At 35.3% G+C, this 26426-nt stretch overlaps 1 protein-coding gene, 1 long non-coding RNA gene and 1 pseudogene across 2 annotated transcripts; all 3 read left to right on the top strand.

Annotated features, from left to right (window-relative positions):
- The first annotated feature begins 14 nt into the window (after positions 1-14).
- Positions 15-871, top strand: LOC132601803 (21 kDa seed protein-like). Its single transcript, XM_060314864.1, has 3 exons — positions 15-42; positions 368-523; positions 654-871. The coding sequence occupies exons 1-3, from the start codon at positions 15-17 to the stop codon at positions 869-871; spliced, it is 402 nt and encodes a 133-aa protein (XP_060170847.1).
- Positions 872-6783: 5912 nt separating this feature from the next.
- LOC132603931 (probable linoleate 9S-lipoxygenase 5) lies at positions 6784-10378 on the top strand (annotated as a pseudogene).
- Positions 10379-14999: 4621 nt separating this feature from the next.
- Positions 15000-19864, top strand: LOC132602473 (uncharacterized). The gene is made up of 3 exons (XR_009567796.1): positions 15000-15075; positions 18511-18590; positions 19609-19864. It is a non-coding gene; the product is annotated as an uncharacterized LOC132602473 (long non-coding RNA).
- Positions 19865-26426: the final 6562 nt, after the last annotated feature.

Raw genomic sequence — 26426 nt, 5'->3', positions numbered from 1 at the left:
CGAAAGCACTTACCATGACTGGATTTAGTGCCTCCATTAAAAGTTTTTTAACGACAGGAATGATGATTAGCGAAGGGAAAAACTGGTCGCTAAAAGGAGATATAACGACCGGAATTCTTGTCGTTGCTAAATGATTTTTAACGACCGGATTCAAATTCTGGTCGTAAACTTTAACATCGGGGCTTTTACCGACTGGTGACGACCGGAATAAATCCGGTCGTAATTGATATATAGTGACCGTATTAGGACTTTTAGCGACGGAATTTCCCCTCGTTAAAGGCCTTATTTCTTGCAGCATCTCAACTGAATATTTAAGCTATTAAAGATAGGGCACTTTTAATCATTCTAATAATATTTGTCTCAACAGGTAAAGCAGTCACCCCTAAAGATAACTGGAGGACCATTAGGGAGAACGCTGTGATAAACATCAAATTCGATCTTGACACTCATTCTTGTGCTAACCTAACCGTGTGGAAGATCGACAACTATCCTAAACCGGTGGAGCCATACACTACAAGCACAGGTAGGGGCAGAGGTAGAAGGGTGCAATTGAACCCCTTTGCATATATATATATTATTGAATTCTCTTGGCATTTTTTTTTTTTTTTGAATTATGATCTTATTTGAACTCTTGGCTCCATCATTGAGCACAGGTGCAGAGTTGGGAAATCCGCTAGACGTGAACAGCTGGTTTCAAATTTGGCCTCTCGTCAGCTCGATGTATAAGATAGTATTCTGTCCAGAGAAGTTCCATTGCGAAAATGTTGGCGTCTCAGGGAATAGTGTTGGATATTGGCGTTTGGCTCTCCAAGCTAATCCAAAGGCCTTTGTGTTCAAACGTGATAAGAGAATTGGGATGGAAATTGTGTAATTAATCTTCATAAGCTTTGGTTTTTATGCAAACTAAATAATGTAAAATATGTAATGCAGGGCTTATGTGCTCATGCATCCTAATGTTTCTTATTGATGAAAATAAAATAAATAATGTAACGCAAGCAGTGGCGGATCCAGAATTTTCACTCATGAGGTTTGAAAAAAACAACAAAAACTAAATATAAAAAACCATATTGTCCTTGGGGATCAAACCTAGGACGCTAGAGACAATTTTGAACATCCTGGACCGCTTGAGCTAACCTTTTGCATTTGTTTAGGGTGTTCAAAAGTTAATATATGTACATAAACACTAAAAATTTACCCTATATATACACTGTAATTTTTTGCCAAGGATGTTCTGGTAAATCGGTCCCTGAACGCAGGCTTAAGTGACTGTGCATGCTTTGTTGAATTTTTGATCAAAGTAATCCATTATTTAAACTAATTAACGAAAATAATACAGTTTTTTTAAAATTTTCAAAACTAGAATAAACGTATTTCACAGTAATGTTTTAGGCATTATTTTATTCAAAAATTCTAACGGACAAAACTAACGGTTGATGGAGTAAACGGAGGGTATAAAATGTTACTACCAATAACGTTTTCTTAATTCGTTACTCATAGTAACGTTTTAGGCCTAAAAAGTTACACTGAGTAACGACTCTATGGCAAAATTACACTTATTGCTAAAATCCTTCTGATTTGAGATTTTCTCAAGCTTCAGCCGGTATGGAAGATATTTTATGTTAAAAATAAAATATATTTTTTCAGAGAAGCTGTCATTATCATGCCGGGGAGACCCAAATACTAATTATAATGGGTAGAAAATGAATGAAATTGAAAAAACATAAAAGATCATCAGAAACTACATAAACACATTGCAAAAAATGTGCTATTTGTTTGTGCCTTTCATCAGTTTAGAATTGGCAACCTTTAATTCCATCGTTCCCTTCTTTAGACCAGTCCAACATGAATGGTATTGTTTGCTGTTAATTGAGATACTAATCTAAGTAGACCGTAGACATAAGCAAATAGCACATTTTCAGGTGAAAGGTAGTTATCTAATGAAAGGTACAAGCAAATAACACATTTTCTGCAACGTGTTTATGTAGTTTTTGATGATCTTTTATACTTCTTCATTTTCATTCATTTGCTACCCGTTATAATTAGTATTTGGGTCTCACCGGCATGATAGTGATAGCTTCTCTGAAAAAATATACTCCTGTACTTTTGATTTTAACATAAAATGTCTTCCATGTTGGCAGAAGTTTGAGAAAATCTCAAATCAGAAGGATTTTAGCGTTAAGTGTAATCTCACTATAGAGTCGTTACTCAGAGTAACGTTTTAAGCCTAAAACGTTATTGTGAGAAACGAATTACAAAAACATTACTGGTAGTAACGTTTTATACCCTCGGTTTACTCCATCAACCGTTCGTTTTGGCCGTTAGAATTTTTGAATAAAATAATACCTAAAACGTTACTGTGAAATACGTTTATTCTAGTTTTGAAAATTTTCAAAAAAACTATATTATTTTCGTTAATTGGTTTAAATAATGGATTACTTCAGTCAAAAATTCATGCTTTGTTCCATGAGATCACTAATGTTGTACCGTTACACTTCCTTAATTTCAATTTATGTGAACTAATTTGACCGGACACAAAGTTTAGGGAAAAAAAAAAACTTCTCAAATTTATATGTGGTCCGTCAATTTATTTGTGATGATTTCTTGGGTAGAGCTGAAAACCCGCCGTAATGGAGAAGTGGGGTGTAGTTTCTTTTGATAGGAAAAAGTAACCAAAACAACTTACAATATGACTAACTTTCGCTTATTATTGCGGCTTCTATTGTTTATATTTTGCTCTTCTGAGCTACAAGTTGTTAATTAATCCTTATATTATTAGAGGAAACTGGTATTTAATCTCTTTCATTGTTCTTTTGGGGAGTCTACTAATACCTTATGTTTATGTCTGCTTATGAAAATTATTCTGGTAGCTTTAGCAGTCAAATTTCACTATAGTAGAAAATTTATCTTTTGAAACAAGAAGGCGCAAAATTATTTGGTTTAGCGGAATAGCCTATTTTAAAAAAGTGATAGTTGTTTTCTTTTACAATATAGATACAATATAATAGTAGGTATGTCACTATATGTCCACTGATACATCGGACCTACAAATAAATACACCTGACATACAAAATACATATATACAACTTATTGCTCCTCTTCTCTCATCGAGTTTAAATTTGAAATTTCAACCAAAAATCAACTCTAATCTTCACTAAACTACCTTGAAATTGACATATAAACTTCGAAGGATATTCTCAATTAATCCTTTGCAACAACACCCAATCCAGACAAATAACAATTTAGCAAAACTTGATTTTCTAATTCAAAGCTTCGAAGCTTTTAATGGTTGTCAATGAGCATTTTATGGAGTTCATAGCTTTGAGTATGTTTGATTAGAAAGCGAGGAGGGAGAGAAAATGAGAAAGATTAGAGCCTAAAATGGGAAAAATTAGAGCCTAATCCTTCATTTTTTATATTATTTAATTTGCTATAATTAGTAAAATGTTGTTATATCAAATGTAGATACCCTAAATATTGTAACTAGGACTTAAAATAGCTTATCCGTATAAAATTCTCTATATAATTATTTGTGCGTAAAATTGAACGCATAAACTAAAAATTAAATAGTAAGGTAGAAAATGATCACCCATGAAACTTTATGAGAATAACCATAAATTAGTGTTGTTTGGGAAGAATCCCAAAATTCTTTAAAAGGATGTAGAGATGAATGGAACTATACCTTGGGGCTTGGGCTATGATTTGGAATAAGTCAAAGAGATACTTGGGTTGGACTAGTTACAGATTGGGCCCGTTTGAGCAAAGGTTTATAATTGATTCTCATTGATCAATGAAGTTCATCATTGAGCTTCAATGGATAAATTGCACATAACCTTCATTGTAGTTCAAATTTTGACTCATACGAAAATTTAGAGATTATGTACGAAATTCTTCAATAATTTGTAGCTAAATAGCCCTTAGCTAGTAGAACTTTTTTTATCATCAGTTGCCAATCCATCATTAAATAGGATCAGCAACAAACTTTTATTGTATAGCGATAAAAATTGTTGGTCGCTAATTCTAGTTCTTTTTGGTAGTGAATTGAATTGTTTCATTATAGACAGAATGGAATATTGCATGTACATAATAGACAATAACCAGTAAAAGGATCCAAGAACTTTGAAATTGAATAGCATATGGCCTTTTATTTCTTTCTCAAAGTATTACAAGTTTAAAAACAATCAAGATTTCACTCACCATATCTTTGACTTGCCATTAAACCTGTCAAGTGGGCTGGGCCTGGCCGTTTAAATGTGGGCCACACGGGGGCTGAGTTGGGGGCCGAGCTTGAGGAGGGAAAGGGGTGTTCGGCCCAGCCCTACCCGGATAGGGGGTACCTCGTGGCCTAATCGGGCCAGGGCGGGTTTTAGGAAGTGGGTCGGGTCGAGTTTTATTTTTTTTATTTTTTTCATTCTTATACTAAAATTAACATTTACATCGAATGATAAATTTGCTAAACTAAAAAAAAAAATGAGTTGTTGTCCAATTAAAGAAGCTAGTTGTTGTAAATGCAATTCAACTTCCAACAGATCAAACTTCAAATGGTAGTATCACAAATCTATATGCTCTGTATAATAGTATATAATTGTTATATGACGTAAGATTTATTTGGCTATTAGTTGCTAATTTTAGGTTCTTTTTCTTAAAAAATTGAAGTGGGTCGGGCCAGTGCCCCGATGGGCCATCACCCGGGCTCACTGGTGGTCGGGCTACCAGGCTGCCCACCTTGTCCAGCCCAGCCCCCTAATAAATCCAACCTAGCCCAGTCCCTTACCCCCTTAGCTAGGTCTATGATATGGTGAGAGAAATATTAGCTACAAATTAGTGAAGAAATATTGGAGAGATTTTAGGGGAAGAAATGAGAGAGAGGGGAAAATAGGAAACAAATATATGTGGGGGCTATTTTATGCCAACTTATTAAAATTTAGCTAATCTATGCCAATTAGGTCTAAGAGTTAGCACACCATGCCAAATTCCCTTTTAATTAGGAGAGTACCTAAGTTATTTGATGTAATGTTGATGAACTAAACTTTTAGATTTATATATGGGGTTGATATGCTCACCTTGTATGGGGAAAAATCAAATAAAATATTATTAAATTTTTTAATTTGGGTTAGAGTGTCACATTTCGGATGAGAAAATGAGATGTGATCTACTTTTGAGGTTGAGTAACGTCATATATATTTTCATTTTAAAGAAGTCTGAATATATGGATCATTCAAATTTCAATCCATTAATTACAATATTTTTTCTTTGGGATTTTGACGTTGAGAGTCAACCGGCCCAACACTCTAATAATAATTGTCCAATAATTTTTATCCTTACTTGGTATAATTGCATTTTTTTTACGTGGATTGCCCTTTAAAGGCGCTGGTCTTTAATTTTTGCTCCTTAAATTGCTAGTTTTTAATTTTTGTCATTCGCTTACAAAAGTGATTGAAAATACAAGGTCCTAGGTTGGAACACCCTCTCAGACAGAAAAAAAAAAAAAAAAAAATCGCAAGGCAAGACTTTCGCCAAACCTCTGTCTTAAGGACTAACATTTTCCCAAAATTAGGCCTATTCAGGCAAAAGTTAGGTCTATTCAGGCAAAAGTTAGGTCTTGGATGTCTGTCTTAAGGCCTAACTTTTGCCCAAAGAGTCCTAATTTTGCTACAAAAATTAAAGACCAGCAATTTGAGAGGCAAAAGTTAAAGATCACCCTTGAATAAGATGAGATAGCATTGTTCAAGCAATGTTTTTATAGTTTTTTTAACATCTACTCCCTCCGTTCACTTTTACTTGTCCACTTTGAACTTTCCACGCTGTTTAAAGAAATAATAAATGGAGTACATAATTTACCAATATACCCATATTAATTGATGCATATGTTTATTGGATTTGAAAAATGATTTGAAGTGAGTAATTAATACTATGGGTAAAACAGGAAAAAATAAATTGTCTTCTCTTGATATGCTAAAAGTGACCAGTAAAAGCGAAAGTATATTTTTAGGATAATGGACAAGTAAAAGTAAACGGAGAGAGTACAAGTAATGCTTAAATCTGGTAAGATTCTATACTCTCTCCGTCTCAAATTATTTGTCGTTTTTTTGGTTTACATGCTCCTTTAAGAAATATAAATTAGGAGGGGTACTTGACTAACTTTACCTTTATTTATGTCAAGTTATAATTTCTCCCCATTAAATATTTCTTCTATTTATGTGTCATCTCCATTAATGACAAAATTTTACTAAAGGTAAAACTGAGAAAAAATAATTAATTGTGTCTTGATCTTCGAAAACAACAAATAATTTGAAACAACTATTTTTAATAACCACGACAAATAATTTGAGACGGAGGGAATATTTTCTTAAAGAAATAAGCTTTTAAGAATTTGACATGTATATGGATAAAAATACAACAATTGGTATGTACTCCAATGGTAAAATTTCATGTCTGTTAAAGCAAGTCAGAGGAAAAGGGAGAACATTCCTAGTCCAAGTTCAGCACTAAATTTATCAAGATAATAAATGGAACAAACCTTTTCATTTCTGAGTACAAATTACTAAGGGTCTCTGCCATAAAAAAGATGCATAAATTTACTTTAGAGAATATGTATTCAACGCACATGTTAATGCAAATTGGTAAACACACACTTACCAATTAGTCTTGGTAATTAAGTTCAAAGTAGTTGTGACACACGAATTAAGTAGTCTTTTTGAAATAGAGAAGACACAAACTCCTAAAATTTTGACAGTTATGAAAGTGGAAGAAGACTAACCAATTTTCACCTATAAAATCAGAGTATTTGCTTCTGTTTCTCATTACAAATACTTGGCTACTACTTAATTAACAAAGAGATATAATGGCATCTACTGGTAAATGTTTAAACAAAATGGTTAATGGCACTGTTCTGCTTATGAAAAAGACACCGTTGGACCTTGGTTCATCCGAATTAGCTGCTGCACATCAAGGTTATGAAATTATTGGGCAGAAGGTCATCCTGCAGTTAATTAGTTCTGTCCATGGAGATCAAGGTATCAACTTTTTAGTTTTCCATAATTGTTAAGTACAGTCAAACCTCTAAAACAACATCGTTTGTTCCGATATTTTTTTGTTGCTATAGCGAAATGTTGTTATACATAACATACAATAATATAACATGAATATTTTTGTTCTATGGAAGACCTGGTTGTTATAGTAAAATGTTGTTGTAGAGAACATATATTAATATAACTTGAAAGATTTGAATCATGGAAAACATGGTTATTATGGTGAGATGTTGTTATAAAAGATGACTGTTATAGAGAGGTCAGTCTGTAGTGTTTGATGGTCTAGTTAAATGTGCGTGTATGCATTTTCTTGAATGTGTATCATTTTGTATTCTTGAAGGGAAAAAATTGAAAGGGAAACTTGGGAACCCTTCACATTTAGAAGATGAGAACAAATCAGGCAGCGACTCAAAGTACAGTGTGACATTTGAGTGGGATCATGAACGGCTTGGAGTTCCAGGAGCATTCATCATCAAGAACTCGAACCCAAGTGAATTTTTTCTCAAATCACTAACTCTTGAAGTTGCTGATCCAAATCAGGGAAGTTTGCACTTTGTTTGCAATTCTTGGGTTTATCCTGCTGAGAAGTACGAGTCCGACCGCATTTTCTTTGTGAATCAGGTACACGTAAAATGATATTAACTTTAGCCTTATAGTTCGCATGCTCTATCTTCTTTTTTGGATGAGAGTTATTTTTTAATGATTTGCAATAGGCTTGGCTTCCGAGTGAAACTCCAGCAGCATTGCGGTGGTACAGGGAAGATGAGTTGCTTCATTTGAGAGGAAATGGAACTAGAAAGCTTGAGGAATGGGACAGGGTTTATGACTATGATTGTTACAATGATCTTGGTGATCCCGACAATGATCCTCTTCTTGCCCGACCAGTCCTTGGTGGCTCGGCTGAGTATCCTTATCCACGAAGAGGAAGAACCGGAAGGTCACCATCAAAGACTGGTGATTAGTTTTTCCAAGAAGTACTAGCACTCTTTTTCTCACGTAGTTACTGATTTTTAATCCTTTTTGTAACTGCTTGGACAGATCCAAAGAGTGAAAGCCGGCTGCCCCAGATTGCAAGCTTTGCAATTTATGTCCCAAGGGATGAAAGATTTTCTCCCTTAAAGATGACAGATGTCCTTAGTAACACACAGAAAGCCATTGCACAGCTCTTTGCTTCTCAGGGAACCTTACTCTTAATGAATTTAACAACTTCGAGGATATAATGAAAGTTTATGAAGCAGGTGCTCCTGGATTTCTCAAGTATCCAACGCCACATGTCATTAGAGGTATATAGTGTCTTTTTTGCTTCATCCCTCTCTCCATGCACTTTTTTGCTGAAATGTCACACTTTCGAAACAGAGGAGAACTCTGCTTGGATGTCTGATGAAGAATTTGGAAGAGAAATGCTTGCTGGATTGAACCCCGTGTGCATAAGTGGCCTAAAAGTAAAAATTTCTTTGTTTTTTTTCAAGTCTTCTCTTGGTAAGTAATTTACGTTCTTTGCATGTTTGTTACAGGAGTTCCCTGCAACAAGCAAGCTGGATCCAAAAATTTATGGAGATCAAACAAGCAAAATTACTAGAGACCAAATGCAGAATCAGCTAGGTGGACTGACCATTGAGAAGGTAAGTGGCTGTTCACTACTTATTTTTTCCAAGTTTTGCGTGCAATGTAGGTTCCCCTGATCTGTGCTGAATAATTTTTAGGCCATAGAGGCGAACCGACTTTTCATTCTGAATTACCATGACATTGTGATGCCTTATGCGAGGAAACTTAACATGTCACCTTCAAAGATTTATGCCTCAAGGACCGTGCTCTTTCTGCAAGAGGACGGTACTTTGAAGCCACTGGCCATTGAACTAAGCTTGCCTCATCCTGATGGAGATCAATTTGGTGCCATCAGCAAAGTGTTCACTCCGGCTGAGACAGGTGTCGAGTATGCCTTATGGCAAATTGCAAAAGCATTTGTTGCAATCAATGACTCGGGAGTACACCAGCTCCTCAGCCACTGGTACCTCAACTTAGCTGGTATTCTTTAATTCTTGTCCGTTTTATTTCTTTGTAACATGTCTAATTTTGCTACTCAGGTTACATACTCATGCATCAGTTGAGCCTTTTGTGATAGCGACTCATAGGCAGCTTAGTGTGCTACATCCTATCTATAAGCTTTTGCATCCCCACTTCCGTGATACAATGCATATCAATGCCTTGGCTCGACAGGCTGTACTTAATGCTGGAGGTATTGTTGAGAAAACTGTTTTCCCTGGACCATTGTCAATGGAGTTGACTTCAATTGCTTATAGGGATTGGGTTTTCCCTGATCAAGCCCTACCTGCCGAACTTGTTAGTAGGTTAGGTCTGTCTGCTATGTAATGATTTCCAAAAGAAATAGTATGTTTTTTTTATTTATTTGTTGTGTTCGTTCAGAGGAGTTGCAGTTAAGGATCCTGCATCCAAACATGGTGTAAGCCTTCTGATTGAGGATTATCCTTATGCTGTGGATGGACTTGAAATCTGGTCAGCAATCAAAAGTTGGGTTCAGGAGTATACAAGTCTGTATTACGGATCAGATGACGTGGTTTTGAAAGACACTGAACTCCAAGCCTGGTGGAAGGAACTTCGTGAAGTAGGACATGGTGACAAGAAAGATGAGCCTTGGTGGCCTAAGATGCAAACACGTCAAGAACTGATTGACTCGTTGACTATCATTATCTGGATGGCATCTGCTCTTCATGCAGCTGTTAACTTCGGTCAGTACCCTTATGGAGGCTTTGCCCCAAATCGTCCTGGTATGAGCCGAAGACTAATTCCTGACCCTGGAACAATTGAGTTTGAAGAGCTAAAGATGAACCCCATAAAAGGATATCTGAAGACAATTACACCCCAGTTCCAGACTCTGATTGGAATATCTGCTCTCGAGGTTTTGTCAACACATACTTCAGATGAAATTTATCTTGGCCAGAGAGACGCCGCTGATTGGACCAAAGACAAAGAAGCACTGAAAGCTTTTGAAAAGTTTGGAAAGAATCTGACTCAAATTGAGGAAAACATTTCAATGATGAACAATGATATGGAGCTGAAGAACAGGACTGGGCCTGTGAAGATGCCATACAAATTGCTTTATCCTACTAGTGAACCAGGACTTACTGCCAAGGGAATTCCCAATAGTATTTCTATCTGATGTTACTTCCTATAATATTCTAGTGTTATCAACACTAGGTTTTAAAATTTAAGTATGATAGGCCTGCTAGCTAAGTCGGGTCTGTCAAACTATTGCTTAGCTTTAATATTAAACCAGCTTCAGCTCTGGTAATTTAATTATAATATGAGATATAATCTCTTATATTGTGAATTTATCCGTTACCTTTATCTATCTATGAACTTAAATGCAGCACCAACTAACTTTAGTTCCTCTCGCGTACCATGGTTGAGGTTTATCACATCCATCTTAACAAATAATAGTGAAAAGAAAAAAACTCTACTATAGTTATACAATACAAAGTCAACTAATGTGAAGTAAATAATCTAGTGAATGGAATGATTTATCCTTGTGAAACCTAGCTCATTTTTCTGTTCGATTGTTTATTCATCTCTTGATATTGTTACTTTTGGTTGTACTCATAATGCACTAGTTTAAAAAGTCAAAATCATGCTTTAGATGTTTGTATAGTTTACTTATGCTGGAAAAAGTTTACTGAAAAAGAAAAGCTTTGTGTCTATTAGGTGAAAGTTACAGCCCACTAATGTTGAAAATTCAGCTATAAAAAGTTTTGAAATGTTATGTCCTGCTCCACTTCTAATATTTTACAGTATAATCCATCCATTACTTTCTTCCACCTGGTCTAAAGTAAAGTCGTTCTAGTGAGATTTTGTTCCTTTTCAAACTTCTGCCTTAGAGTTTAGCTTACGGATTTGATCTCTGTCATCTTCTATGTATAGTTCAAGCTGTTTCGTAGCTTTAATAAGAAACCAGTTTCGGCTTTGGTAATATAATTATACTTATATATGATCTACTTGTGATTTTATTCGCTTCCTTCATTTGCTTATTAACTCTAATGCAGCACCAGCTTCAACATTAATTCTTCTCTGGTACCATTGTTGAGGTTTACCACATCGTTAACAAATAATAATGAAAAAATACATAATTTATTATTTCAAATATGAAGTAACTCATGCAATATAAATCATCCAGTCTTCTTATTTGGCTCATTAGTGAATAGAATGATTTATCCTCGGCTAACTTAACTCGATCAACTTGTTGTTGAACTTCAAGGAAATTCCACTTGTTCTACAAAAGGATGATCATGAGAGATACCCCTACAAGTAGCTAAATAGCTCTGTCAACTTTTAGTTATAATTGGGTCGCATGCTGCTTTGTGTTTCGTAGAGTTAGATCTAATTACTTTTCGATTCAATTCTCAAACTTCAATTTGTAATTGATGTATGTGTCCCCAGTTTGTGTAAGTATAATTAAAGAATTTTCATTACTACAAGTTAGATGTTTGTGTGGATTTGTAGCATTGCTTTTTTGTTTGTCGGTGGCTTTGATATTTAACTCAGATAATTGGGGTATTAACTACTATTATTGGTTCATGTTGGTGATTGATTGGTGTTGTAACTTACACTTTCATACACTACTAGAAAAAATTGAATTACATGGGAATTTTACCTGGGAATCTTTTCCGCATGTAATTCCTGCGGATTTTCATGCGAAAATCTAAAAATTCCTAATTTCTAGAATATTTATCTGCGGATACGATTTCCCCAGGTAAATCTACGAGTAAATTTAGCGCCAAATTATTACCAGGGGATTTTTATGGAAAAATAATCCCCAAGTATCATTTTTGTCGGTAATTCTATAGGTAAACAACCAAAAATCTAAAAAAAAAAAAATCTTTGTGAACTCGTAGGAAAATCCCCAGGTATTGGTACTTGTAGATTTACATGGGGATTTTTTTTTTTGGGAGGAATTTACCTGGGGATTTTATCATATAGGGAATTACTTGAGGATTATGTTCCTGCGAATTTAGCTTGTGATTGTTTCTAGGGGATTTACCAAGGAGTTTTATTACCTAGGGAATTACTTAGGAATTTTATTACTGCGAATTTAGCTTGTGATTGTTTCTAGGGGATTTACCAAGGAATTTTATTACTTAGGAATTTTATTGCTGCGAATTTAGATGAGAATTATAACTTGGAGATGTACCTGGGGATTTTATTACCTAAGAAATTACTTGAGAATTTCATTAATGTGAGTTAGCTGGGGATTATTTCTTGGAGATTTACCTGGGAGTTTTATTACCATAGAAATTACTTGGGGATTTATTGCTGTGAATTTAGCTGGAAATTATTCATTAGAGATTTAAGAAATTATGTATTTTTAGACGTTACAAAAATTAGTGATTGTATACAAATTAAATAATTTACCCGCGGATACGATTTTGGATTTCCAAGTGGATTTTCAAGTGGTCCTTTTGTTTGAAGATATCATTTGCTCAAATAGAACATTAAAGTATATATCAAGGATTACCAATTCAAAAAATACATAAGCTTATTCACTTTTATGTTAGAATGAACAAAATAGTAATTAAAGGAGAGCGGCTATGCATGCCCCCTTTCGAAAACCATTTCAGTCATTCCGTGTTACATCTTCCATTAAGAGATCAGAATTTATGACTTTCCTTATGCTTCCTGCAGATTCTGTCATCTTCTATTGATCAACCATAAGGCACTGAAGTTTTATTACCATAGAGATTACTTGGGGATTTGATTGCTGTAAATAAATTTCTTGAGGATTTTATTGTTGTGAATAAACTCTCACGTAATTAATTTCTTGGGATTTTAAGTGGATTTTCAAGTGGTCCTTTTGTTTGAAGTGGATTTTGGATTTTCAAGTGGACCTCTTGTTTGGATTTTCAAGTGATCCTTTTATTTGGATTTTCAAGTGGTACTTTTATTTGAAGATATCATTTGCTCAAATAGAACATTAAAAATATATATCAAGGATTACCAATTCAAAAAGTACATAAGCTTATCCACTTTTATGTTAGAATGAACAAAATAGTAATTAACGCATGCCCCCGTTTAGAGATTTAAGAAATCATATATTTTTAGAAGTTACAAAAATTCGTGATTGTATACAAATTAAATAATTTACCTGCGGATACGATTTTGAATTTTCAAGTGGTCCTTTTGTTTGGATTTTCGAGTGGTCATTTTGTTTGAAGATATCATTTGCTCAAATAGAACATTAAAGTATATATCAAGGATTACCAATTCAAAAAGTATATAAGCTTATCCACTTTTATGTTAGAATGAACAAAATTAAAGGGGGGCGGATACGCATGCCCCCTTTTGAAAACTATTTCAGCCATTCCGTGTTACATTTTCCATTAAGAAATTAGAATTTATGACTTTCCTTATGCTTCCTACAGATCCCGTCATCTTCTATTGATCAACCCTAAGGCACTGAGGTTTTATCACCATAGAAATTACTTGGCAATTTTATTGTTGTTAATAACTCCCAGGTAAATTTCTTGGAGATTTACCTGGGAGTTTTATTACCATAGAAATTACTTGGGGATTTTACTGCTGTGAATTTAGTTGGAAATTATTCATTAAAAATTTAAGAAATTATATATTTTTAGAAGTTATAAAAATTAGTAATTGTATACAAATTAAATAATTTACCTTGCGGATACGATTTTGGATTTTCAATTGGTCCTTTTGTTTGAGGTGGTCCTTTTGTTTGGATTTTCAAGTGATCCTTTTGTTTGGATTTTCTAGTGGTCCTTTTGGATTTTCAAGTGGTATTTTTGTTTGGATTTTCAAGTGGCCCTTTTGTTTGAAGATATCATTCAAATAGAACATTAAAGTATATATCAAGGATTACCAATTAAAAAAGTACATAAGCTTATCCACTTTTATGTTAGAATGAACAAAATAGTAACTAAAGGGGAGCGACTACGCATGCCCCTTTTGAAAACCATTTCAGTCATTCCGTGTTACATCTTCCATTAAGAGATCAGAATTTATGACTTTCCTTATGCTTCTTGCGGATCCCTTCATCTTCTGTTGATCAACCATAAGGCACTGAAGTTTTATTACCATAGAGATTACTTCAGAATTTTATTGCTGTGAATAAATTTCTTGGATATTTTATTGCTGCGAATAAACTTCCAAGTAAATTTCTTGGGAGTTTAAGTGGATTTTCCAGTGGTCCTTTTGTTTGGATTTTCAAGTGGTCCTTTTGGATTTTCAAGTGGTTCTTTTGTTTGAAGATATCATTCAAATAGAACATTAAAGTATATATCAAGGATTATCAATTCTAAAAGTGCTTAAGCTTATCCACTTTTATGTTAGAATGAACAAAATAGTAATTATTAAAGTCTTTCTAATTTTTATAAGAAATGAACTGATGTAAGGGGGGCAGCTACCCATGCCCCCATTTAGAGATTTAAGAAAATATATATTTTTAGAAATTACGAAAATTAGTGATAATATACAAATTAAATAATTTACCTGCGGATACGATTTTGAATTTTCTGTAACGACCCGTTTGGCCGTTTTGAGCTTTTGACTTCTTTTCCCTAATATACCCTTTCTGTAGTTTTAAAAGGTATTCTTGACTTGCAAAAATCGGTTGCACGATGATTTAATTGGCGGGAAAATTTTGAAATATATTTATTTAATGTGTGTGAATAGTTTATTCATAGGAGTATGAGTTTCACCCATATAAGGTACAAGTTAGTAAATAAAGTATTTGATGGAATGACTATATTTTAAAGTATAAGTTGATGAATAATGTAATTGACTAAGTGGATCAATTGCTAACTTATACATAGTGGCTTATTAAAAAGGTTATTTTGGACAATTATTTAGTTAGTAATTAATAGGCCAGGTCCACAACTCTTTTAACACCATAGGTTACACGGCCCATATACAAGAATGATTTAAGTTAATAGGTTTGGACATTTTTTTAGTATTAGCACAAAAACCTTGAGACATCTACTCAAAACCTACGACGAAGAGGAGAAATTGAGTGCCTCAGGTTAGAATCTGGATAAAAGCATTAGTTTGACTTGAATTTATTGCTATGAAATATCTCTATTGCCACTGATTATTTGTCACGACCCAAATCATGGATCATGCGGGCACCCACACTAACCCTCCCTGGTGGGCGAACCCTTCAGGTAACAACCTTAATTAGATACAACATGCGGAATAAATACTTTTAGTATAAGAAATTCCCAAAACCTGGTCTAGAATCATACAGGAGCTTCTAAGAAGTTTACAATTTGAAGTAGGTAACAGACTCAAACTGGATACGACTTCTGTTTAAGGATAGAGAACAACAGAAATCTAAGGAGAGTTTCTGGGTTGCAAGATCTCAAATAGCTCACCTAAACGCCAATCACGAACGCCTCGAAACGGTCGTGAGACTCCAAACATCACCTGAAAATAACTCTACACTCCACAAGGAGTGTAGCAAGAGTAGTATGAGTACAACACAAGGCTCGTAGGTATCATAGGCCGACAATGGTTAGTTCACGCATATAAACAAGAAGCAACTAACAAGTAAGCAGATAAGTAATCAAACACAGTCCCAACTCTAGCACATATGAAAGTCTAGCGGTACGATAGTCGCAAGGGATTTCAAATCTTAGGTTATAAGCCTAGGGGAAAATCTCCAAACCTCGAGTGCATCAAGTCTCTAAAATAATTACTTACAACAATAACTCAATAATTCACAAATTAAAATCAATCAGAGAATGTGCCATGCAATGACATGAATAGCAATTCAAATGGAGTGTTTTGCAATGCAATGTCGTGTTATGTAAATGTTATGCAATGCAGTAGTCACCTCTTACGCTCCACTCTCGTACACACATGCTATGGCAATGCCTCATAGTCATGACCCATGGGGGACCCGCGAAGTCCATGTACCACTCGTGCTCTCCGGCAGAAACCTCGGAGGCTATCAATTTCTCTCAATCTCCGGCAAAGACCTCGGAATCTCTCAATCATATTCAATCTCCGGCAAAGACCTCGGAGTCTCTCTGTCACTCTCAATCTCCGGCAAAGACCTCGGAGTCTCTCTGTCACTCTCAATCTCCGGCAAAGACCTCAGAGTCTCTCAATCACTCTCCTCACCATTAGGAAAACATAAAAGTAATATGGAAGCATGTCATGCATGATATCAGTCTCAACTATATCACCAATATGCAATAAACAAGTACAAGTCATATTATTGTCCATGGCTCAATAATCAATATTTCCCTTCCCTTTCATAAGGTGAGTGAGCTAGTATGTGATAAAGATACAACTAGGTGATAATTACATCAAATAACATATAAAATATGGGATGCATGCCTCGCATGAAATCAACCTCAATAATCACCGCAGTCATAGGTTTCGTAGATTCATACTAGGAAGTGTAATTCAATATTCAGTTTCTCAGTAATAACCTTCCTCTTCCATATGACCAGTGAGATCACAAGAGAGAGGAAATTATATCAAGTACATGAAATCACAATACAGTGACAAGCTCATATAACGATATCGCAATAATGGCGACAAGCCCACATAATAGTATCACAATAATGGCGACAAGCCCACGTAACAGCTGACAATATCAACCTAGATGGAATTTACCTCCACACCATGCCTGAAGACCTTTCATGCTTTCCCCGTCAATCACTACTATCTACATACGTTTTGCTAACCGGAGTCTAGACATAAAGTAAACCGTAACCTACCTCAATGCCGAACAGGTGTCACAAACTTTCACGCCAAAGCTTTTTCCTTCTGAAGTGCTTCCGAACAGACAAGGTCTTATGTGCCAAGAAATATTCTTCTTCCACCTTACTTCACTTCGAAGAAAGCCCGAACTCAACAACACGACAAAACAAACGACGAGATCGAAGCGGTGAGCGAAACCCGTCATAAAATTATATAACGTTGCTGCTTGCTTAATATTTTAAGTACTGAGCCTAATGTTTATGGAGTAGTACGTTGCTGCTCACTTCTTTTTCATTTGTTGCTCAAGAGAAAGAAAATTGAAATAAAGTCACTGCCTATTTTCTAGTGTGGCCGACGTTAGAATGTTTGGAAAAGGAAGTTGCAGCATATTTCCTTCTCAAATCTTTGGTTCAGCCAAAGTGAGATATATGTGTATATTTTCTATTAATGGGTAGTGGGGACCGCACATGTGAAACATAATTAGTTTCCCCCAAGGTTCCACACAGGACTAATAATGATCCTAGTCAAAAGTTGCCTCATTTTTATTTAAATGGTGCTACTCTTTTTTTTTAATTGTTTATTCCTCCACTCTTAGTACTACTAAATATTTAAACAACTTCCTTTGCCTTCTCTGGAAAAGCAAACACTAGAATCCACATTCCTCTACTCAATAATCCTCTTACCAATGAATTTGAAGGACCATGAAAGAGATGACTTGTCTCTAATCTTTTGCTAGCCACCAAAGCAACGGTGCACCCACACTAAAATCATTATCCAAAATAATCTTTTTACTCAACCATTTTGTTTTATTTAAAAATTATCCACTCCGTCAAATACCATATTTACCCACTTACGCCTTATATGTGTGCAAATAATATTTCTATGAATAAACTATTCTCACACATTAAATACATATGTTCTAAAATTTACTCGTCAATTAAATAACCGAATCACCCGTTATCGCAAGCTATAGACAGCAAGATTAGACCACGAAAAGGGTGTTTTAGGGATATTAGGCCTAAAAGTGCTAAACGACCAAATGTGTCGTTACATTATTATTATTATTATTATTATTATTATTATTATTATTATTATTATTATTATTATTATTATTATATTTGCTACTAGAATGAAGTTAATACCTAATATTAATCGGAAACAAATTGCTGGTGCTTGGTTCCTTTAAGTTGGGAAATAAATTTGTAGATATCTATTATGGTTTAATGATGACCAAATGATTAGAATGGATGTATTTAAATGAAAAAGTTTGGCTGCCATAATATTTGATGTAGAGAAATCACTGGGCATTGAACGTATATATGCCCAATTTATAAATTTCATTTCTTTTGGACTAATTTAGTGACCAAATCCACAGTACTCCTCACGTTTCCTCTAAATGGGTATGACTTAATGTTAAAAAGGATCTACGGAAACAGAATGGATGCTGGTTTTTTTTTTTTTGTGTTGACGTTTTCTATAGCAAGTCTAGGAAAACTGAAGGGGTTATACGCATCAGGTCATTTAAGCATTAGGATAATTATGTCTGTTGGTTTAGTAAGAACCGCTGTTGAAACAAATTGTTTGTGCTTTGTTAGCGGCATTAAGAGAGCAAATGGATTGATAATTGGTTTCTTTGCTTAGTAATTTTGCTTGCCCGATTGTGGATAAAGAGAGGCAGAAGGTTGGTTTGTTTATGGAATGGAACGAGAAAGTAGAGTAAAAGTCTGCTAATGTGAAATTTCAGAACTACGAGAAGATCGGGAACATTCAGAGACGCTCAGGAAAGGAAAGACGACTTTGTGAGTTCGTTGGCTCGACTTTGAGGTAGGTTACGGTTTACCTCATAGTGAGACTTCGATTAGCGAAGCATATGTTTAGATGATATTGTTGGAGAATGCATGTAAGCCTTCGGGTGCGAAGTTGGGATGGATATTGTCTTAGGTTGAGCCTTGTATGATTTGGGGCTAGCCACCTCGTTGTGTTGCTAACTCATCTTGATCTATTTATTTGTTGGCTCGTTGACACGTTGAGATATTGATAATTGTGACTAGTGATAGTTCATGGCCATGATATTGCGGTACTTTACTTAATTGATATTGAGATGAGAATGGTGATTCCATTATGGCTTATTGTCTAGCCTTATTACTGATATTACTTGTATGCCATGTGTGGTACCGTTTCGGATTGAATTGGTTGTTAACATTACATTTCATCATACTCATATGCACTTCCATGATACATTGATATATGCATGGTTATGGCACTAATGATGATATGTGAGAGAGTGTAGCCTCCGAGGTCCTTGCCGGAGAGCGTAAAAGAGAGATGAGTGTTTGTTGCCCGAGCTTTCTTGCCGGGAACGATGGAGTGTCCGATGCCCGAGGTCTTTGTTGGGATCGTGAGAATGTGCTCGTGATCCGAGGTTATATTCCGGAGCGAGTGGTACATGGACTTCGCGGGTCCCCCATGGGTCATAATTGCCGAGACGTGGAGTTACTCCGTCCGGGACATGTTGTACAAAGCTGCATATGCATTGCATTCATCCTACATACATTATTGCATTGCATTGTATCTTGGTTCCTGTTGATTGTTGTGATACTACTGTGATGTACTGATTCAGATTGATTATACTGAACCTTGGCACAAATGGGTTTAGATGCTATAACATAAAAGATGACTTGTTCTGTGGATATGGATTCATGTTGACTTGTACTTGTTGGTTTATGTGTTTATCTTGTTTGTTGTCTTTATATACGTTAGCTAGTCTTAGTCGGCCTATGATACCTACCAGTACTTGTTGTTTGTACTGACCTGCACTTGCTGCATTCTTTTATGAATGAAGAGTACCAGCTGAGATCGACTTCTACTCTTCGTGGCTAATATTCGAGGATTGCTGATTCGAGCCCTTCAGGGTGAGCATGAGGACGTTCGCTGCCCGAAGACTCTTTTTATCATTATGTCTTTATTTTCATTCTGAGACATGATCTTTGAGGCTACTATGTATTATTTTGATTCAGACTTGTAGTATTTAGTTAGATGCTCTTGTATGACCAGACCAGATACTGGGGTGGATTTCATTTACTTCTGCATTTTTTTTATATATTATGATTGTGAGACTTACGCTATTTTCTCTTATTTGTGAATGTTGAGTTAAGGGTTCGCCTGGCCGACTTGAAAAAGGTAGGTGCTCACATGACCTAGGCAAAAATGGGTCGTGACATTTTCAAGTGGTCCTTTTGTTTGGATTTTCAAGTCGTCCTTTTGGATTTTCAAGAGGTCCTTTTGTTTGAATTTTCAAGTCGTCCTTTTGGATTTTCAAGAGGTCCTTTTGTTTGAATATTCAAGTGATCCTTTTGTTTGAAGATATCATTTGCTCGAATCGAATATTAAAGTATATATCAAGGATTACCAATTCAAAAAGTACATAAGCTTATCCACTTTTATGTTAGAATGAACAAAATAGTAATTAAAGGGGGGCGGCTACACATGCCCCCTTTTGAAAACCATTTCAGCCATTCCGTGTTACGTCTTGCATTAAGCGATCAGAATTTATCACTTTCCTTATGCTTCCTGCATGTCCCGTCATCTTCTATTGATCAACCATAAGGCACTGAAGTTTTATTACCATAGAAATTACTTAGGGATTTTATTGTTGTGAATAAACTCCCAGGTAAATTTCTTGGAGATTTATTACCATAGAATTACTTGGAGATTTTATTGCTGTGAATTTAGTTGAAAATTATTCATTAGAAATTTAAGAAATTATATATTTTTAGAAGTTAGAAAAATTAATGATTCAATACAAATTAAATAATTTACCTTGCGGATACAATTTTGGATTTTCAAGTGGTCCTTCTATTTGGATTTTCTAGTGGTCCGTTTGGATTTTCAAGTTGTCCTTTTGTTTGGATTTTCAAGTGGTCCTTTTGTTTGAAGATATCATTTGCTCAAATAGAACATTAAAGCATCTCTCAAGGATTATCAATTCAAAAAGTACATATAACACGTGTGTTTCATTTGAAGCAGAAGGGATTGTTAACTCAATTAGTTGTATTGTTGGAAGTCATCCGAAATTCCCAAAATGCCCTTGTTGGTTCTACGCCATTCCAAGCCCAAAGTACAACTTTTGTAAGCTGTGTTCGTCCACCCAAAGTGTCATTTCTAATATATAGTAAAGTAAAGTTTAAGAGTTTCAAAAGATATATATTCTAAAAAAACTATTTTTTGATCAAATAAATTTTTTCAACTAAAATAATTATCCTTTTTAATTCCATAAAAAGTAAATACGTTATAATTCTAATTTATCTATTTTAATATACTTAATTATGGATATACCTCACATGAGATGTAAGCATATGATTTTCATAATATATATATAAAAAAAAAAATTAAATGCATAAGGTGTATTCAAAATTAAATCATATTATAAAAACGTTTAGTGTCATTAACACAAAAAATTATAGAAAGAAATGAATATTTTTACCTCTTTGATTTAATAGACGAGAGAGAATAATGTGGTACTTCTTGTACCACATCTGGCAAAAACAACAAGAACTTGCGGTTTATTAGGAACAACTACCGATATATCTAAGAAGATAACTGGCACGTACACATCTTCTAAGAGTTAAAACTTGCTACCAAGGTTGGGTAATGGTGTTTACTATATACAGTTGGGTGTATTGTAGTCAACTGTACATTGTAGTCAAGCAAATATGGACAAATTAAATTATGAATTAAAATGAAAAATTTAAAGATGGGTTAATAAATTAAGAATTAAATAATGTCTACGACAAATTAGACATGGATAAATCAAATTAAAATAATTAATCCTCTCTTCCACAATTTTGCCAAGAAATTCCTTGTGGATTACCTAGGATTTTTTCATGCGGATTTACTTGTGAAGCAAATATGGACAAATTAAATTATGAATTAAAATGACAAATTTAAAGATGGGTTAATAAATTAAGAATTAAATAATGTCTACGACAAATTAGACATGGATAAATCAAATTAAAATAATTAATCCTCTCTTCCACAATTTTGCCAAGAAATTCCTTGTGGATTACTTAGGATTTTTTCATGCGGATTTACTTGTGAAGCAAATATGGACAAATTAAATTATGAATTAAAATGACAAATTTAAAGATGGGTTAATAAATTAAGAATTAAATAATGTCTACGACAAATTAGACATGGATAAATCAAATTAAAATAATTAATCCTCTCTTCCACAATTTTTCCAAGAAATTCCTTGTGGATTACCTAGGATTTTTTCATGCGGATTTACTTGTGAAAAAATTCGCAAGAAAATTCCTTTTTTCATGATCTTTTACCAAATTATTTTCCGAACAGTTAGTATTTTTGGCAAGAAATTCCGCAAGTAACTTACTGCAAAATCAAAATCCCCAAGTAAATTAGCTGGGGACTTTTAAATCCTCAGGTAATAATTACCCAAGAGCTTTTTTCCAACGGATTTTGTGTGGCCGAAAAATTCGCAAGAAACTTATTTACCTGCGAATATTTCTTCAAAATCAAAAAGAAAATCCCCATGTAATCTGAGTTTTTCTAGTAATGACAAGTACCTACTTTGACTTCTAAAAAGGCTCAGGACCTTCTATCTTATGTCATTAAAAGAGAGTTCCTTGCTTTAATTTGTCTTTGAATACCAGCAAATTTTTTATATGTTCTCACCTATAATTTCTTTAGTTGAAGTAAAAAGAGGATTTAAGCTAAGTTGCCGGTGAATTAACTAATAAATGATTATGTAAACTGCAAACCAGATAGACTTAAAAATTAAGAACTACAGATCATATTATTAATAGATCTGAAAACCAAAGGTTATTCAAGGTAAAAGGACCACAGTTCCCGTTGTTGTTCAACAGCAAGGTGACATCTTGTACTGAGTAAACCATTTCAAGAACTGCCACATGACTCTGAATGCCCTGCCTTCAAAAGGGGCTTTCAAAAACAGCTCGCTCGATATCCTGCAAGATTAAAATAAAAATAAAAAAATAGGATGATTTTTTGTAGTCCAAGAACTGGATTTTCTATAAGGTTGAATCAAGGGGCAGAACCACAGTGGCGGTTATGTGTTCAGCAAAACCTAGTAACTTTGGCTCAAACCTTGTATTTGTGTTAAACAATCATATGTAAAAATATGTCGAGTCTGAACAGAGACGGATCTAGGATTTGAAGGTGGCGGGTGCCACAATTTTCTTCAATATACATCTTGTTAGGAACGTATATTTGGGTCGGTCCATCTCTTTTTAATTTATTTGAGTCAACTTAATAGGTTTTTTTTTTTTTTTAATTTGCAAATATGAAAATTACATTTTAAAAATCAAGAAACGAACATAATTAACATCTTAAATAAGGAATCACACTCATTAATACCCATTAACAACAGAAGTAAAATCAACTTTTTCATCAAGGACCTTGCATCTCTTATGTATATTAAAAAATGACTTTGCACAAGTAAAATAACATCTTCAATACGGGAATTACACCAATCAAAATAAGAAAAATAATAGAAAAAATCTTCAATAGGTAAATACTCCCCATAAGTAAATGTAGAATTAGATAAACTACAAAGTTCTAAAAAATAAATCATAAATTTCATGTTTTTTGTAAGCAGTGCCTACAAAATTTCCATCACAATTTAAGTAGTAAAGTGATTTAAATTGAATTTAACAATTATAGAATAACATAAATTTTTATAATACTCCCTCCGTCCATTTTTATTTGTCTATTATACTAAAAATATATATCCACTTTTACTTGTAAGTTATATAGTTGGGAAAATCAAGACATAATTTACCATTTTATACTTATTATTAAGTACTCCAATTCATTTATCATTTTATTTATTGCTTATTAAGAGTGTCTCAGGTGAAAAACCTCTCTCCTCTCTCCTTGTTTGGCGCACGGTAGGGTGATTCTAACCTACGCCTCCACCGGAGATGGCGAGAGGACGACCTCGCAAAGATGAAAACAAGAATCAGGTACAGAACAACAAGATACTCGAGAATTTGCAAAGAGATTTGGCCATCGCGTGCTCACAATCCCCAATTCGAAGCAAGACGGTAGCGAAAGAGGGCAGTAAAAACCAAGCAAACACTATGACGGGAAGTGCTACCACGGGTGGAAAGGCGACTGCAACAACTGGTTCAGTCAGTACCCCTACGGTAACGGTTGGTCAAGGTGAAGCGAACACCGGCGGCAACACTACAGTTACTACCTCGATAGCGGTGAACTGTGGTCTGGGTCCTACAGGTTCCACACCAGAAAAACAAGTGGAATCAGATCCACAACCTATCAACCCTGAGAAGAAGACATGGGCTACTCTTTTTAGCAATAAACTAGCAGCACGTGGACAGTGTTTGAAATTTATTGCTCCGCAGATTCAAAATGGGGAGAAGGTTGCTCAACTTCAGATGGTTGATGTTGCCAAAGAAATAGAAAAATGGAAACGCGCTATAATACTATATGTGGTTGGAGACGCTCCTTCAATTGGTGCAATAGATAGGTTCTTATCTGCGCAAGGGAATTTCTCCGCCAAACCGAAGATCTTCTATCACAACGAGGGGTATTTCATTGTGCGCTTTGCTACTATTGAAGATTGCAATGAGGTATTACTGTCTGGTCCTCATACATTGAATAACAAACCTGTTATTGTGAAGGCATGGTCTCCCGTATTTGACTTCACCACTGAGGTTCTCAAGACAATTCCCTTATGGATTAAACTCCATAATCTGCCTTTAAGCTGCTGGGGTACTGAGTCCTTAAGTCGTATTGGGAGCACAATTGGTACACCGTTATATGCTGATGATTGTACGTCGAGGTTGGAAAGGATTTCGTTTGCAAGGATGCTAATAGAGGTGGACATCACCAGGCCACTTTCGAGCAAGGTGAAAGTGCAGGACCCTATGGGACATACCTTTCAGCAAATTGTCACATACGACTGGAAACCTGAATATTGCCAAACCTGCTTGATGTTGGGGCATAATTGCCATCCCAAGATAGCACCCAAGCAGTAAATTCAACAGGCCCCAAAACAGCCAGCAATAACACAGCCAAATCATGGCCAAAAGGGCAAAAAGAAGTCTACCAGGCAGGAATGGCATGACAAAGCAACTGCCCAGTCCAATATCACAGTAACTGTCCAGAATGTGGATAAAGAAAATTGCTCTGTGGAAGAGGGATGGCAAGAAGTTTGTGGCAAGTCGGCTAATAAGAATGGTAAGACTGTTGAATCTCAGGACAAAATGGCTATTGGTAATGGTTTTAACCCATTAAGGGATGAGACAAGGGGAAATGACTTGCTGCCTTGTAGCTCAAATAGTGGACAACGTGAACGTAGAGAGGGGCTTCCCAATCATAACCCTACGCATTCCCTATGAAAGTGGTTGCTTGGAATGTAAGGGGTTTGAATAAGGTGTATAAGCACAAGGAGATGAAGGTGTTTATGAGAGAAAATAAAGTCGATGTGATGGCCATCACAGAACACAGAGTTAATGAGAGTGGTGCCGATGCTATAATTGCCAAACTGTTTCCAGGATGGAATTGGTTTTCCAATGCATCACCAAACAACAAAGTTCGAATATGGCTTGTATGGAACCCGAATACAATTAATGTTCAGGTTTTAGTAAGCCATGCTCAATGCATACATAGTTTTCTGAAATGTTGCACGAGTAGTTTGGCATTTCATTTTACTGCCGTGTATGGGAAACATACTATTGTTGATAGATGCGAAATGTGGAGTGAACTAGGAGGTATATCTTCTTCTCAGCATGGACCTTGGCTGATTATGGGTGATTTCAACTCTATACTACATACTGAGGACAGAATGAATGGATCAGAAGTGCAGGAAGCTGAGGTTAGGGACTTCAAACAATTCCTAACTAACAATAGTATGGCTGAACTACAATCCTTTGGCAGAGACTATACATGGACTAATGGGCATGTCATGAGCATTATTGATAAGGTCATAGTTAATGCAGATTGGATGACAAGTATGCCCAATATACACGTACAACTCATGGAACCTCATTTTTCAGATCACTCCCCACTACTCATTGATTTTGGTAATGGATCTCACTCTGGTCCAAAACCATTCAAGTTCTTAAATTGTCTGGCAAAGCATCATGAGTTCCTTAATCTAGTTGCAGAGAAGTGGCTGATCCCTGTCAATGCTGTCCATTTAGAAGGTGTTTGGCTGAAACTAAAACATGTTAAACAGGGGCTCAAACAGCTCAATATGACAGAATTTGCTGGGGTGACGGAGAAGATAGCCAATATTAGAAACAATTTGAGGAACATACAAGCTCAAATGAGAGATCATAGCCTGGTTGAAGAGTTGTTTCAGGAAGAGAAGACTCTCAGAACTCAACTAGAGAATTGGAGCAAAGTCGAGGAAAGCATCTACAGACAAAAGTCTAGAATTCAGTGGTTACAGCTTGGTGATTCCAACTCAGCTTATTTCCATGCTAGCATGAAGGGGAGAATAGCCCAGAATCACATTAACTCCTTAACTGGACAAGATGGATCTATTATTCAAACCCCCGAGGGCATTAAGGAAGAAATTATACACTTTTACAAGCAATTACTTGGCTCTTCCAGTAGCTCTCTGGCCACTATTCAGCCAGACATCCTCAAATTGGG

Source organism: Lycium barbarum, chromosome 7, assembly GCF_019175385.1.
Source record: "Lycium barbarum isolate Lr01 chromosome 7, ASM1917538v2, whole genome shotgun sequence".
NCBI lineage: Eukaryota > Viridiplantae > Streptophyta > Magnoliopsida > Solanales > Solanaceae > Lycium > Lycium barbarum.
Note: the sequence above shows the minus strand (reverse complement) of the source record. Positions and strands in the feature narration are given on the sequence as shown.